Source organism: Vigna unguiculata, chromosome 4 (genome assembly GCF_004118075.2).
Source record: "Vigna unguiculata cultivar IT97K-499-35 chromosome 4, ASM411807v1, whole genome shotgun sequence".
Lineage (NCBI taxonomy): Eukaryota > Viridiplantae > Streptophyta > Magnoliopsida > Fabales > Fabaceae > Vigna > Vigna unguiculata.
Window position 1 is genome coordinate 10,494,654 of NC_040282.1, and position 12,741 is coordinate 10,507,394.

At 36.6% G+C, this 12,741-nt stretch overlaps 1 protein-coding gene across 2 annotated transcripts; it reads right to left on the reverse strand.

Moving 5' to 3' along the window:
- Positions 1 to 1,198: 1,198 nt before the first annotated feature.
- LOC114180978 (membrane steroid-binding protein 2-like) lies at positions 1,199 to 12,134 on the reverse strand. 2 transcript variants are annotated; one of them, XM_028067289.1, is made up of 2 exons: positions 11,674 to 12,134; positions 1,199 to 1,724 (listed from the first exon to the last, which is right to left on the reverse strand). In XM_028067289.1, the coding sequence occupies exons 1-2, from the start codon at positions 11,991 to 11,993 to the stop codon at positions 1,442 to 1,444; spliced, it is 603 nt and encodes a 200-aa protein (XP_027923090.1). In that variant the 5' UTR covers positions 11,994 to 12,134; the 3' UTR covers positions 1,199 to 1,441. The 2 variants fall into 2 exon arrangements, with proteins under 2 accessions (XP_027923090.1, XP_027923091.1); XM_028067290.1 differs by lacking the exon at positions 1,199 to 1,724 and adding an exon at positions 6,182 to 6,745.
- Positions 12,135 to 12,741: the final 607 nt, after the last annotated feature.

Sequence of the window (12,741 nt, forward strand, 5' to 3'; positions counted from 1 at the left end):
TGGCGACAATGTGCCGGAACTTACTTTTCTCTCTCTCTCTTTCACTTCTCTCTCTTTCTCTCTCCAATGCACTTCTCCATTTGAGTTTCTAAACAAAGCAACTTCCGCACGTGTAACGTTTCCCTTAGTAAATTTTTTTGTAATAAAAAATTAAAAACTCTGGTGCCACGTCAAATTTGTCAAAATCTTGTCAAAATTTTTTGTTGAAATATCATTTCCATATCATTTTTTGGCTAGTTTAGGGCTTTGTTTTGTCTCTATTCTTTTTACTACACATTTTAATTGGTTGGTGGAATGCCATTACCCACAAGTTATTCTTTTCCTTCTTTAAACTTTTCAATACAGATTTGGTAAAAGTGTTGGGTTTATGGTCACGTCTCATCCTTTGGTTGGATCCAACATTAAGGATTTGAAGAGGAACAAAAAAACTTTCAACAACAATAACAACGTTGTTAATACTAACAAGGGCTCAAGAGTTTCACGTGAGATTGAAAAAGAGGACTTGAAAAAGAAAAGGACTCGTAGAAGACATCTAACATTTTTGAAACTCAAAACCTTTGATAGAGATATTAGATATCTTCTTCCATTTTAGATTTACTTTTTATTCTGTTGGTTTGTTACAACAGCTTTTTCCAACTATATTTTGTTACTCTTGGTATATAAACCACTTGGTTTATTCTCTGTAATGACTGCCAAATGTAACCTTTTCACAGCAATGAGAAATTCCTTTTTGTGCATTTTATTCAGGACTCTCTGCCTCTTGCAAATTTGAAAATTATTTTCAATTAAAAAAAAATACTCACCTGCCATATATGATTGTAAGAGAACTAGTCAAATTACTTATGTCACTATATCATTATCCATTTGATATATGAAGTATTCGGCATTTTTGGCCTATACGGTACAGTAACACCAACGAAGGTTGGACACAAAATTAGCACGAGAGGATCAAAATCCGTTTTATATTTCAATTATTATATTTGTACTCATTTTTTTCACTAACATTTAAAAATTGGAACCAAATATTAAATTTTAAGTAAAGATACTTTAAATCTATCCAGAAATAATATTATAAAGATTTATTCTAGAAAACAGAATAATACACCTTAAATAAACACTTTCTTAATAATGTAAAAAGGGCAAAAGCTAACTATTAAACAACTCAGTCTTACACGCAAATTTGGGACCAAGTTTGACAAAAACGACCAAAAAGAGATAATTTACATAATATGAACTTGGGAGCGTGTAAATATGACCAAATGCAAAATGTAGTTGATGCATTGCAAGAGGTTAATGTTGAAATAATGACCACTATCCAGTGGACAAATATGCATCGCAATGTGTTCATGCTACTTACCAACCTGTACTTCGAAACTATCAGTGATTCAGAAGCCCCTATAAAAATCCTTGGTTACAAGCAAACTTTACAATATAACACTTTCTATTTTGTCTTATCCTTGTATTCGTTGGAATTTTCCAAATTGTCTTGAACTTGTTCTTTGAGCTCATTTTTCGGTGCTCTTTGTTCTGGAATGAGGAGGCCAACCTTTGGATACTTTTCTATGAATTTAAATTCCCAGTCCTCTAAAATTGTAAACTCTGACTCACCTAAACCTTCGAGGTCCCCATTAATGTCTTCTTGTTTAAAAGACAGGAGTGCAAGGGCTCTACTACACTCCTTTCCTGCAAACATTGCATAAGGTCCTCTAGGACCATAAAAATTCCTGCGTGTTCATAATCAATTAGAGAGTCTATCAGTGTGATCACTCATACCAAGTAAGCACACTTAAAATGTGTTAAGAGGTGAGTGAAATGTATCACAAGATGACATATGACAAGTCACAAATCATCTTTTCAGTTATTACTAAAAACTCAAAAGTTTAACTCATATACCATCCCTGTAAAATATTTTAACAGACATTCAATCATATTTGACCACTTTATCTTATCATTCTATTCACAAATATGATACGATAGTAAGGTAAATTCCTAATAATGTTTGTATAAAAATAGTAAGTAAATGATCAATTTGATTTTGAAATGCGTGAGGTGTACTTATTAGCTTATGAAAAAATTAAAACAAAAAAATCTAATAGTCTCGAAATGTGCAAAAAATTCAAATTGATCCCTAATCGTGTAGCCTAATGACAAGACTTTCTGCTCTACTAACAAAAAACTCAAAAACATTCACAAAAATATTTCAATCTCTAAGAATTAAACTGAAAATTAGTCACTTTTAAAGATCCAATCGATCATTTATTCAAAAGTATTCTATAGCAGTAGTGTATGTAATTGTTTTAGCCAAGGATTTGCGAGGTCTCTTCAACTAGATCATTCATTATTTGTCTTACTTTCCAAGGTTTGATTTTCTTTATTTATTGTGAGACTTTTCTTTCTACAATTGCAATTGGTTCTCCAGAATCATGGTCTGTCACTCTTGATAGTATATCGATATACAACCTCTCATACTCATTGATACACAATCCGTCACGCTCGAGCACAAGCGTAGGGTCCATCAAGTCGTTTATAACATTCGTATAAATTGCTATATAGTCCTTCAGGCTCGAGTGCAAGCTTAAAGTCTATCAAGCCAATTATAATACTTAGATCGTATGACCCATCAATATACAATTCCTCATATTCAAGCATGGGCGTAGAGTCTATCTTATAGTGGACCTCACTATACGAGATCCACTAGAAAGATCATTAAACCTATGAAGTTCATGAACTATATTTAACCTAAATTATGAGCCGTATCTTTATATGTTATAATAGGAATCTTAATGTTAGCATAAGAGACAAGTGTCACCCTTAGGTGGACTACAGATTGTAAACATGATCTCTATAAGACTGCCATTTGGCAAACAAGAAAGTTTTCCATTTTATAGTTTTCTTTTCCTAGACCTTTGAGTTTACGTCAATGTATCAAAAATTGGTTCTTTTACAGATCCTAGCTCCATCTCCCCTAAACCAAACAAAGATCTAGATGAAACCCTTCAAAGCATTTTAAAGACGATGCTTGTGGTCAAATGAAGTTTGATATGCCTCGTTACATAATGCCATGAATACATGTTAAACCGCCTTAGAAACTAAAAACGACAAACTAAATCATATTCTAATCATCCTTTTCCACTTTGTCCTCCCATACACTACCACCAAACCATCTTTAGACCCACCCAACGTCCACTCCACTATTCCACAATCTGTTTCAACTATGTTTCAGACAATTTTCACTACAGTTACATCCACCACCACCATTCCCCTTTTACATCACACACACTAAGCCCTTCCACCACCCTTCAGACAACCAAAACTACAACTAGATTTTTTAGGTGGCTCAGAACTATAAGGATAGCTTTTTCAAGCTAATTAGTATTTTCAGTTTTATCACGTTTGTGGGATTTCTGTTTGAACAAGGTTGCTTTAATAGAAAGGAGAAGTTATTATTTGGTAAATGGATCTATCAAAATTACCGACTTGTAGATAGGTGTTCTTTCACTCATGCCTTAGAGCTTCACTTTGGACCCTCCACGTATGTCAATCATCAAGAAAAAACTCTAAATTCAGCAAACATAGCTCGGTAACAGAATACCAACCAGCTTTTGAAAACTTTGCAATAGTTATTGGGCTAAGATTTTGAATTGTTTTATTTTTGGACTCATTCCAAAATTATGTTGTGAGCTTGTTGTCCTCCAACCCACTTTCATTTCCTAAGCTTTAGGTTTGAATAAGTTACTTGAATCACTTGAAGAGGTTTTAGAGAAATGAAACAGTGAAAAACTATCACTGTTACTGTTTTACCATTGTTTATATAAGAAAAAATAGACAGAATACAAAGAGTCATCAGTCCTAACCCTAACCCTAAAGAGGGGATCCCATACATGATAATAAAAAAACATTACATTTCAACACTCCCCCTCAAGCTGGAGCATATAGATCATATGCTCCAAGCTTGGAACATATAAATTGAATTCTAGGCCCTCTTAAAGATTTAGTTAGAATGCCTGCAAGTTGTTCATTAGAGCCGACAAACTCAGTAATAAGATCCTTGGATAGTAATTTCTCTCTAACAAAATGACAATCAATTTCTTTATGCTTTGTTCTCTCATGAAACACCGGATTGGAGGCAATGTGAAGGGCTGCTTAATTGTCACAACATAACTACATCTGCTCATTTTCACAAAATTTCAACTCTTGAAGGAGTTGTTTAATCCACACTAGTTCACATGTAGCTAGAGCCATAGATCGATATTCCGCCTCTGCACTAGATCGAGCAACAACACTTTGTTTCTTACTTTTCCAAGAAACAAGGTTCCCTCCAAGGAATACACAATACCCTGTGGTAGATCTTCTATCAATTGGACAACCAGCCCAATCTGCATCACAATACGCTACAACTTGAGTACTTCCCTTGTTCTCATACAACAATCCTTGTCCTGGGTTCCCTTTTACATATCTGAGAATGCGAATCACAGCATTTCAATGATCAATGTGGGGATTTTGCATAAATTGACTTACAACTCCCACTGGATAAGAAAGATCAGGTCTTGTTATAGTAAGGTAGATGAGTTTTCCAACCAACCTTCTATATCTCTCTGGATCTGAGAAAAGTTCACCTTGATCTCTTGTTAACTTTTGATTTGAGTCCATAGGGCTATCAATGGGCTTGCAATTTGTCAGGCCTGTTTCCTCCAAAATATCAAGAGCATATTTTCTCTGTGCAATGATGACACCTTCTTTTGATTGTGCCACTTCAAGCCAAGGAAATATTTAAGATGACCCAGGTCTTTGGTCTGAAAGTGGCTAAACAAATGGTTCTTCAATTGAGCAATTCTAGTGATATCATTAACTGTGATAACAATATCATCAACATAAACCATAAGATAAACACATTTGTCAGGAGAAGTATGACCATAAAATACTGAATGATCCGCTTCACAACATTTCAATCCAAAATTCTGCACAACACGACTAAATTTACCAAACCAAGCTCGAGGAGATTGTTTCAAGCCATAGAGAGAACGATGTAACTTACAAACTAACCCAGACTCCCCCTGAGCAACAAACCCAGGAGGTTGCTCCATGTATATCTCCTCTTCCAAATCACCATGAAGAAAGGCATTTTTAATGTCCAACTGATACAGAGGCCATTGGCGAATGGCAGCCATAGCAAGGAAAAGACGAACATAACTGGTTTTAGCCACAGGAGAAAAAGTATCACAGTAGTCAAGGCCATAAACCTGAGTATACCCCTTAGCTACGAGACGGGCTTTGAGTCGATCTACAGCACCAGTAGAACCAACCTTAATAGCATAGACCCATCTACAGCCCACAGGCTTCTTACCAAGAGGAAGAGAGACAAGTTCCCAAGTCCCACTGTGTTCAAGTGCCTGCATTTCATCAATCATGGCTTGTCGCCATCCAGGATGACCAAGTGCCTCATCAACATTCTTAGGAACCTTAATGGTAGACAAGGAGGAAACAAAAGAGAAATATGGAGGAGACAAACGATGATAACTCAAAAAATTATAAATAGGATGTGGATTACGAGTAGAGCGAATACCTTTTCGAAGGGCAATAGGCCAAGTATGATCGGAGTCAAGAGAAGACGAAAAGGATGAAGGATCCATGATTCGAGAATCTGGTGGAGAAGGATTTGAGTCCCAGGGGTCTTCAAGCAAGGAAGGAGTCCTTGGAGTGCGGCGCTGATATGTGAGAAGAGGTGGTTGAACAATGTCATTGTCATTTTGAGTGGGAGGTTGAGTTTCAGGAATAACCAAGGGATCATAGGATGGTAAAGGAAGGACCTGTTGAACAGATGAACTCTCCCCCATGGAGGACAAGAAAAAAGGTGTCCGCAAAGAATGTAACATCAGTAGACATATAATACCTTTTGGTTGAGGGAGAATAACATTTATACCCTTTCTGAAGGCGAGAATATCCCAAAAAGACACACCTAACAAGTACATCCAAACACACGTGGAGAGACACGATACAAAGGATCATTTAGAAAAATTATCGAGTGAAGAACTTTATTTTCAATAGAAGAAGGCATCCTATTGATTAGAAAACAAGCAGTAAGGACTGCATCTCCCCCATGATGAACAAGAACATTAGTATTCAACATTAGAGAGTGTGCAGTTTCGATAAGGTGTCTATTCTTTCTTTCGGCTATGCCATTTTATTGTGGAGTGTGAGGACATGTTGACTGATGTAAAATTCCATGGGAAGATAAAAATGAGGAAAACACAGCAGAAAAATATTCCTTAGCATTATCACTTCTGAGAATTTTAATTGTCTTCCCAAATTGGTTCTTAATTTCATTAAAGAAGGACACAAATATGGATAAAAGTTCAGATCTTTCTTTTATTAGATAAACCCAAGTACAACGAGAGAATTCATCAATGAACGTTACAAAATAGTTAAAACCAAAAGAAGTGACACAACTTGATCCCCAAACATCAGAATGAATCGTAGAAAAAGAAAAATTACATCGTGTCTCAGACTTTTTAGGGAAGGAAGATCTAACATGCTTTCCTAACTGACACGATTCAAAATCTAAGGCTTGAATGTGTTTGAGACTTGGAACCATCATCTTCAACTTGGATAAACTTGGGTGACCCAAACGATCATGCAAAAGTTTTGGGGATGAAGTTGCAAAACAGGATACCGAGGAGCTTAGTTTTAGAAAATAAAGTCCCCGTGACTCATGTCCTTCTCCAATCAGATGACCCGTACCATGTTCCTGTATAGCAAAGGAATTAGCAGTAAAGGTTACAGAACAATTTAAGGAACGAGTCAATTGACTCAAGAAGATTAAATTGTAAGGACAATGAGGAATGTACAAAATAGAGTTTAAATTTAGTGAAGGAGATAAAGAAACTTTGCCAATTCCTTGAGATGCCACTTTGGATCCACTTGCAACAGTAATAAAATGAGGAATTTTGGGAGAGGAAATGGAGGAAAATGAGGAAATAATACCAGAGACATGATCAGAGGCACCTGAATCAAGAATCCATGGACTAAGACCTTCCACAAATTGAGAAATGCATGCAGTTGACATTGAAGAGGATAGGCCAGGATTGTTGGATTTCTCAGATTTGTACCTCCAAAATTCTTGGTACTCTTCATCAGAAAATCTATATTCTGAATGATCAGACTTGGACACATGAATAGCTTTATCAGGAAAACCATGTAAGGAATAACACTTGTCTTGGGTATGGTCCATTCTATTACAATATGAGCATTGAGGACGCCCACTTCGACCACCACGTCATCCTCTTCCTCGTGGTGCTACCATTGTTGATGTTTCAAAAACATCAGTTGAACTTTCATCTTTGACCAATGTAGGTACACGAAGAAGTCTAGTAACTAAGTTGTCCATTGAAGGAATTTGATCACCAGGTAAAACTTGATCACGCACATGATCAAAAGTCGAGTGCAGACTCCTCAAAATTAAGACCATGTAAAACTTATCAAGTTTTTTGTTGATATCTTCTAATGAATCAGCCACAAAAAAACTCTTCAATTCTTCTACTGCAGCCCTAGCCTTTCCTATATGAGAAACCATATCATGATTGATTTGCTTGAGTGAGGCTACTCTTTGAGTTGCATCAAAGAGGCGCTGAATGTCGTTAGCAAAAATGTCTTGTGCCCTTTTCCAAAAAGAGAAGCATGTCTTGTAAGGTCTCAAAATGTCTAAGACCCCTTGCTCAACCGATTGCCATAAAATAGCACACAACTGAAAATCCAATTTCTGCCACTTAGGTTTCTCTTCCTCTGAAATAGTAGAGACCTCTTTTTCAAGATGATCATGATAGCCTTGACCAAGAAACCACAACTACACCGAAGCTGACCAAGAGGAGTAATTTTTCCAGTTCAGTTTTGCAGAAGTAATAACAGGAGTAGCTGACAAAGAGGGAGCCATTCCAGCCGTAGAAGCCATTAAAAAAAAACTTAACTTTTGAGAAGAAACCCTAGGTACAAGCTATGGCCACCAAAACAGAGAAACAAGAGCACAAACCTAGGAGACTCCAGCGAGTCGAACAACAGTGGCGCGGCGCGATTCCGGCGCCGGGAAAGCGGCGCGTGGTGAACACGCGCTTGAAGGCATCAGTCCTAACCCTAACCCTAAAGAAGGGATCCCATACATGATAATAAAAAAACATTACATTTCAACAGAATCTAAGTTCCATGACTCCAAACCGAAATACACTAGGCCCTAAACTATCCTCCCTCTACCATCTTCTAACCTTTTACCAAACCCTAAACTTGTCAATCCCCCTACAAAATGTTTGACTTCAACCTAACTTCAAGAGAGATGATTTGTGTGTTTGTGTTATTACTGTGATAACAAGTTTTACCTCAGTCATAAGTGCACTACCAAGGGTTTTTTACTTTTGTAAGGAGATTACGATCCCTTTAATGCTAACCACACAACATATATTGAAACTCTATTATTCCTGATTTAGATGGATCTATCCATTTTCATTTATCTTTCCAAGCTTTCTCAAACACCCCTTGGTCATTATTTTAGTTGACCCTAGTAGTTACCATAATATTTTACAACCTCGTTTAGCTTCCCACCTTCAATTATGCACTATCCCCACCACACCATTGTCTATTATGATAAGCAATGGTGACCATATACATTGCTCATCATTTTTGTTCTTAAGTCCTTGTATCCCTTCAATCTCAATTTTTCACTATTCCTTCTTGCCTACTATCGATTGGCGGAGCTGATGTAGCTGTGGGAATGGATTGGTTATGCCCTTTGGGATCCCTCCAAGCATATTTCTCCACCCCTCATGGCGGTTAACACATCACCCTTATTGGTAACACCAACACTACCCTTCGTCCAACCTCTTTTCACCACTTTTGCCACACCTTACACATACAAATGTCATTGCATACCCTCACTTACTCACTTTTCAACAAACATCTTTCAACTCCACATCCCCCGCCATACAACCCATTTCTCTAGAAATTCAGCCTATTCTCAAAACTTTCTACATTGTCTTTGGTCCCTCACAGATTACCCCCCAACCACCCCCACAATCCTAGAACATCAAATTGTATTGTTATTCTCATGCTCATAATCAAGCAATGACCTCCCTCATCAACACTATGTTGATGAAGAAATTATTCGATCCAACACAAACCCTTTTTCTTCACCAATTATTTTTATAAGAAAAGGACGGTACATTGAGATTTTGTATGAATTACAGAGTACTAAACGCAATCACTGTTAAGAATCATTTTACAATCCCTACTATTGAGAAGTTATTGGATGAACTCATTGCAGCTTGTGTCTTGCTTCTATTAACTTTTTCCTTCCTCCTCTAGTGTCCATTTCTTCATTTCGCCGAAGTTTCTTCTTTTTTGAGCAATCAGTTTTGCCTCCAGATCTATCGTTAACCAATAGTGCAAGACATCTAGGTTTAGGCCATATCATTTGTTGACCAAGCAAAAACATCTTTATTTTCCTTTAGCACTTGGGTTATCTATTTTGCTAAATCATCTTCCAAACTTGATCCTAAGTGAAGATGTTTGAATGAAGATTGAAGAATAAAGATGTAAGATGTTTTCATGAATATTGAAGAATGACGATGTGTTTCAAAGTTATAGCTTTCTTTGTATATTGTTTGTGTTTTTCACACAATGTATTCACAAGAAGCTATAAGGTAGCTTAGTGGTAAAGTTGGGAAGGAGGGTGGAAGAGGTTGTGGGTTCAACTAATATTTGTTTCTTGTTTTAAATTAGCGTTTTAACAACTCTATATATAGAGACTCAATGTCAATCTTTTAAATAACTTTTTCAATCACTTTTAGCGAATTATGTTGAGATTAAAAAAGTTGTTACTTACTTTCTAGAGTGCTTTTAAGATTCAAATAATCAAAGGTTGTGTTGGGTTCTAAATCCTTGTGATTACTTCTACAGTGTCTTGGTAAACTCTTTTAAATTTGTTGTTGCTACTGAGTTGTTTCAGTGTTATCTTGTGGTGTTTGGATCAAAAGTTGATAAAGCATAAATCGTCTTGTGCAATAAAAATTTGATAGAGGCTGCTGCCCCCAAATTAGTTTAACAAAGTTATCCACTCTTAATGAGTCCATGACTCCTCATGAAAGGGTAGAGGACCTTCCTACGAATATTACTAGGAGCATGACAAGAAGGGAGGCGTCTAGCACATCATCTTTTACTTTATTTAGCATTTGTTTATGTTAACTTTCTTTTGTTGACTTATGTTGAGTTGACCTTGTTGACTAGACGTGAGTTAACTTGTTGAATCTTTTGTTGGTTTGTTTGTTTTGTAGGATATCTAGGACCTTCTTGGAGGAGGATATCACTACTACTTGAAGAGGAGAGAGACTTGGGCTTGAGTCCACACACATGGGGCACCTTTTTGGAGAGCTTGGAGAGCAAGGTTGACCTTCTCTTCTAGAAGGTCAATGACGCATATGAGGAGTTGGTGGGCAAGCTAGATCATGTCCCACACTAAGGTGTCTCCTTTTGAGATGACCTAGTTTCTAGAACCATTTCCCTTGTAGTTGCTTTCATGTTCTTATGTTTCTGTTTTTGCAAAGAGGCCCCTTCCATCATCTATAAAAGGAGGTCTCTTAGACTTATAAAAGGATTGAATATTTTGAGTTAATACACTTAAATTTGACCACCATTTGTGAGAGCTCTCTTGGGAGTGTCATCACCTCCAGTCTTATCTTCAATCTAGGACTCAAGTGGAGGCAACAACCACTTAAGTTTGGTGAGCCTTGTGCCCCCTCAAGTGGCATACCAACACTACAACCTCGCCTCCCCTTTCTAGTCTTTCATCTTTTACTCCATTTCTGCTTCTCATTTGGTTCTTATGTTGCATACTATATTCGGCTATTATGCTTCCATTATGTTCTTGTCATTATTTTGCTTAATTGAACCTCTCTTCTTCTTGTGAATCCGCGGAAGTGAACCTTTTCACATTTAGATAACCCCTTGATTATCTCAATGTCTAGTGGGCTTCCTTGAGTTTTTTTCACCATTAACACCATATATCTAGAAACTAAAATGGGTCTTCATCCGTTCTTTTTCTAACACATCCCTCATCTTGTCAACCAGATGGGATGCCTATCTCCGTATGCAATTCTAGGATCTAAGTCGAATATATTCACTTCTTTATTAGGTTGAGAAAGATATGTGCTTCTGCTATTCTTTAAACTTCCTTCATAACATTTCTGTGTCATTTGCCAGTATACTGTAATGACTCCTACTTGCCAATTATCATGGTGCATTTACTACAACATATCTTATCATAAGGATCTATAATCCTTCCTCCACTTCAAATGTCGTCGTTAGCTCTGCATGCCCACGTACTTCCACCTATATTCTCTCGAGAAACCAACCAATATACCATCAAACGGCTTCAAGAGATCCCTCATGTTATCAAGACCAAAAATAATTTTCTAGAATAACACATTGTCGAACGCACTCGATCTACCGATGCTCGAGTTAAATTCCACTCATCATTATTACCAAGATTATCTAAAATTAAAAAATTCCTTTACATATTTTTAAGAAGTAATTATGGAAAAAGTTAGTTAAAAAGCATTCATAGAAAATTTACATATTTAAAAAACAAGTGACTTTCTTATAGGCAACACCGGCACACAAAAACGAAAGTTGTACCTGCCAGTGGACACGTCAAAGATCTGACCCCTGATTGCCATCAAAAGCGGTTTATTGGGGTCGGAACCATCGTATGCTCGCAATTCCTGGTCCGTTACTTGACCCAACTGGACCGGTTGGCGAGGCGGTTCGGGGTCTTCGAACTGGGGGTGAGTTCGGGCCGAAACAACGGGAGGTTTGTTGTAATCTTCGGGGGACACAAACATGGCGCTCACGGTTCTGTAAACGACGACCATCATAGCCAAAAGGGTGAAAAACGCGGCGGGAGACAGCCCAGTGTAAAACGTTATCTCTTCCATCACGCTCGTGTGCAGACTCATTTCTGAATCCTTCTCTAAAAATGGCTTCTGAAAAGGAAGAGTAGTAGGCGTTGGTAGGTGAGATTGGAAATGAAGCTACCTAACTGGATTTGGTCGTTTGGGTTTTACATTCTTTTGTTCTTTGGATTTTAGAAGCGTATCGGCGCATATTTTATTTGTTGGAATAAATAGACGTGTTGATTTTCCACCACATACTTTTGGAATAAATCAAACCTACCTAAAGAATTTTTGGTTTCTCTAAACCTTAATTTCAATAATTTAAGTTATTAATTTGATTTTAATTTTATTTAAACTAAGCCAATATGGTATCTTTGATTACAATCATGTTAACATTTTTTAGAGGATGAAAATGTAGTATAATAAGAATGTAAGTTACTTGATAATTATTGTTGTAAGTGATTCTAAACAAAATTAACTTCAAAAATATAAATTGATGAATAATAAATTTATCGAAAATATTTTAATCTTGATTTTGAACTTCTGAATTAATCTTTTATTATTTAACCGTGTAATTATGGTAAAGAAGAGACAAAGAAAATGTAACAACAAACCAAGGGAATATAAAAGTTAGAAATTGTTTTTTCGAGGTTGAACTATATTACGTAAAGTTTTTTAAAAAACCTGAAAGGGTCCACATCTTTGAACTCCAAGGTTACTTGTCCTAATCACAAACATGAGAGAGGTAACCGTAAAAGACACTTTAATGTCAAAATTAGTCTGAGGTGTTAGACAATAAATATTAATGAAT

Excerpts from the sequence above, each read along its gene's own strand:
- LOC114180978 (XM_028067289.1), bottom strand. The coding sequence starts at position 11,993 with ATGAGTCTGCACACGAGCGTGATGGAAGAGATAACGTTTTACACTGGG. Across the intron at positions 1,725-11,673 it reads TTTGACGTGTCCACTGGCAG|GAATTTTTATGGTCCTAGAG; the intron begins GTACAACTTTCG and ends ATGAACACGCAG.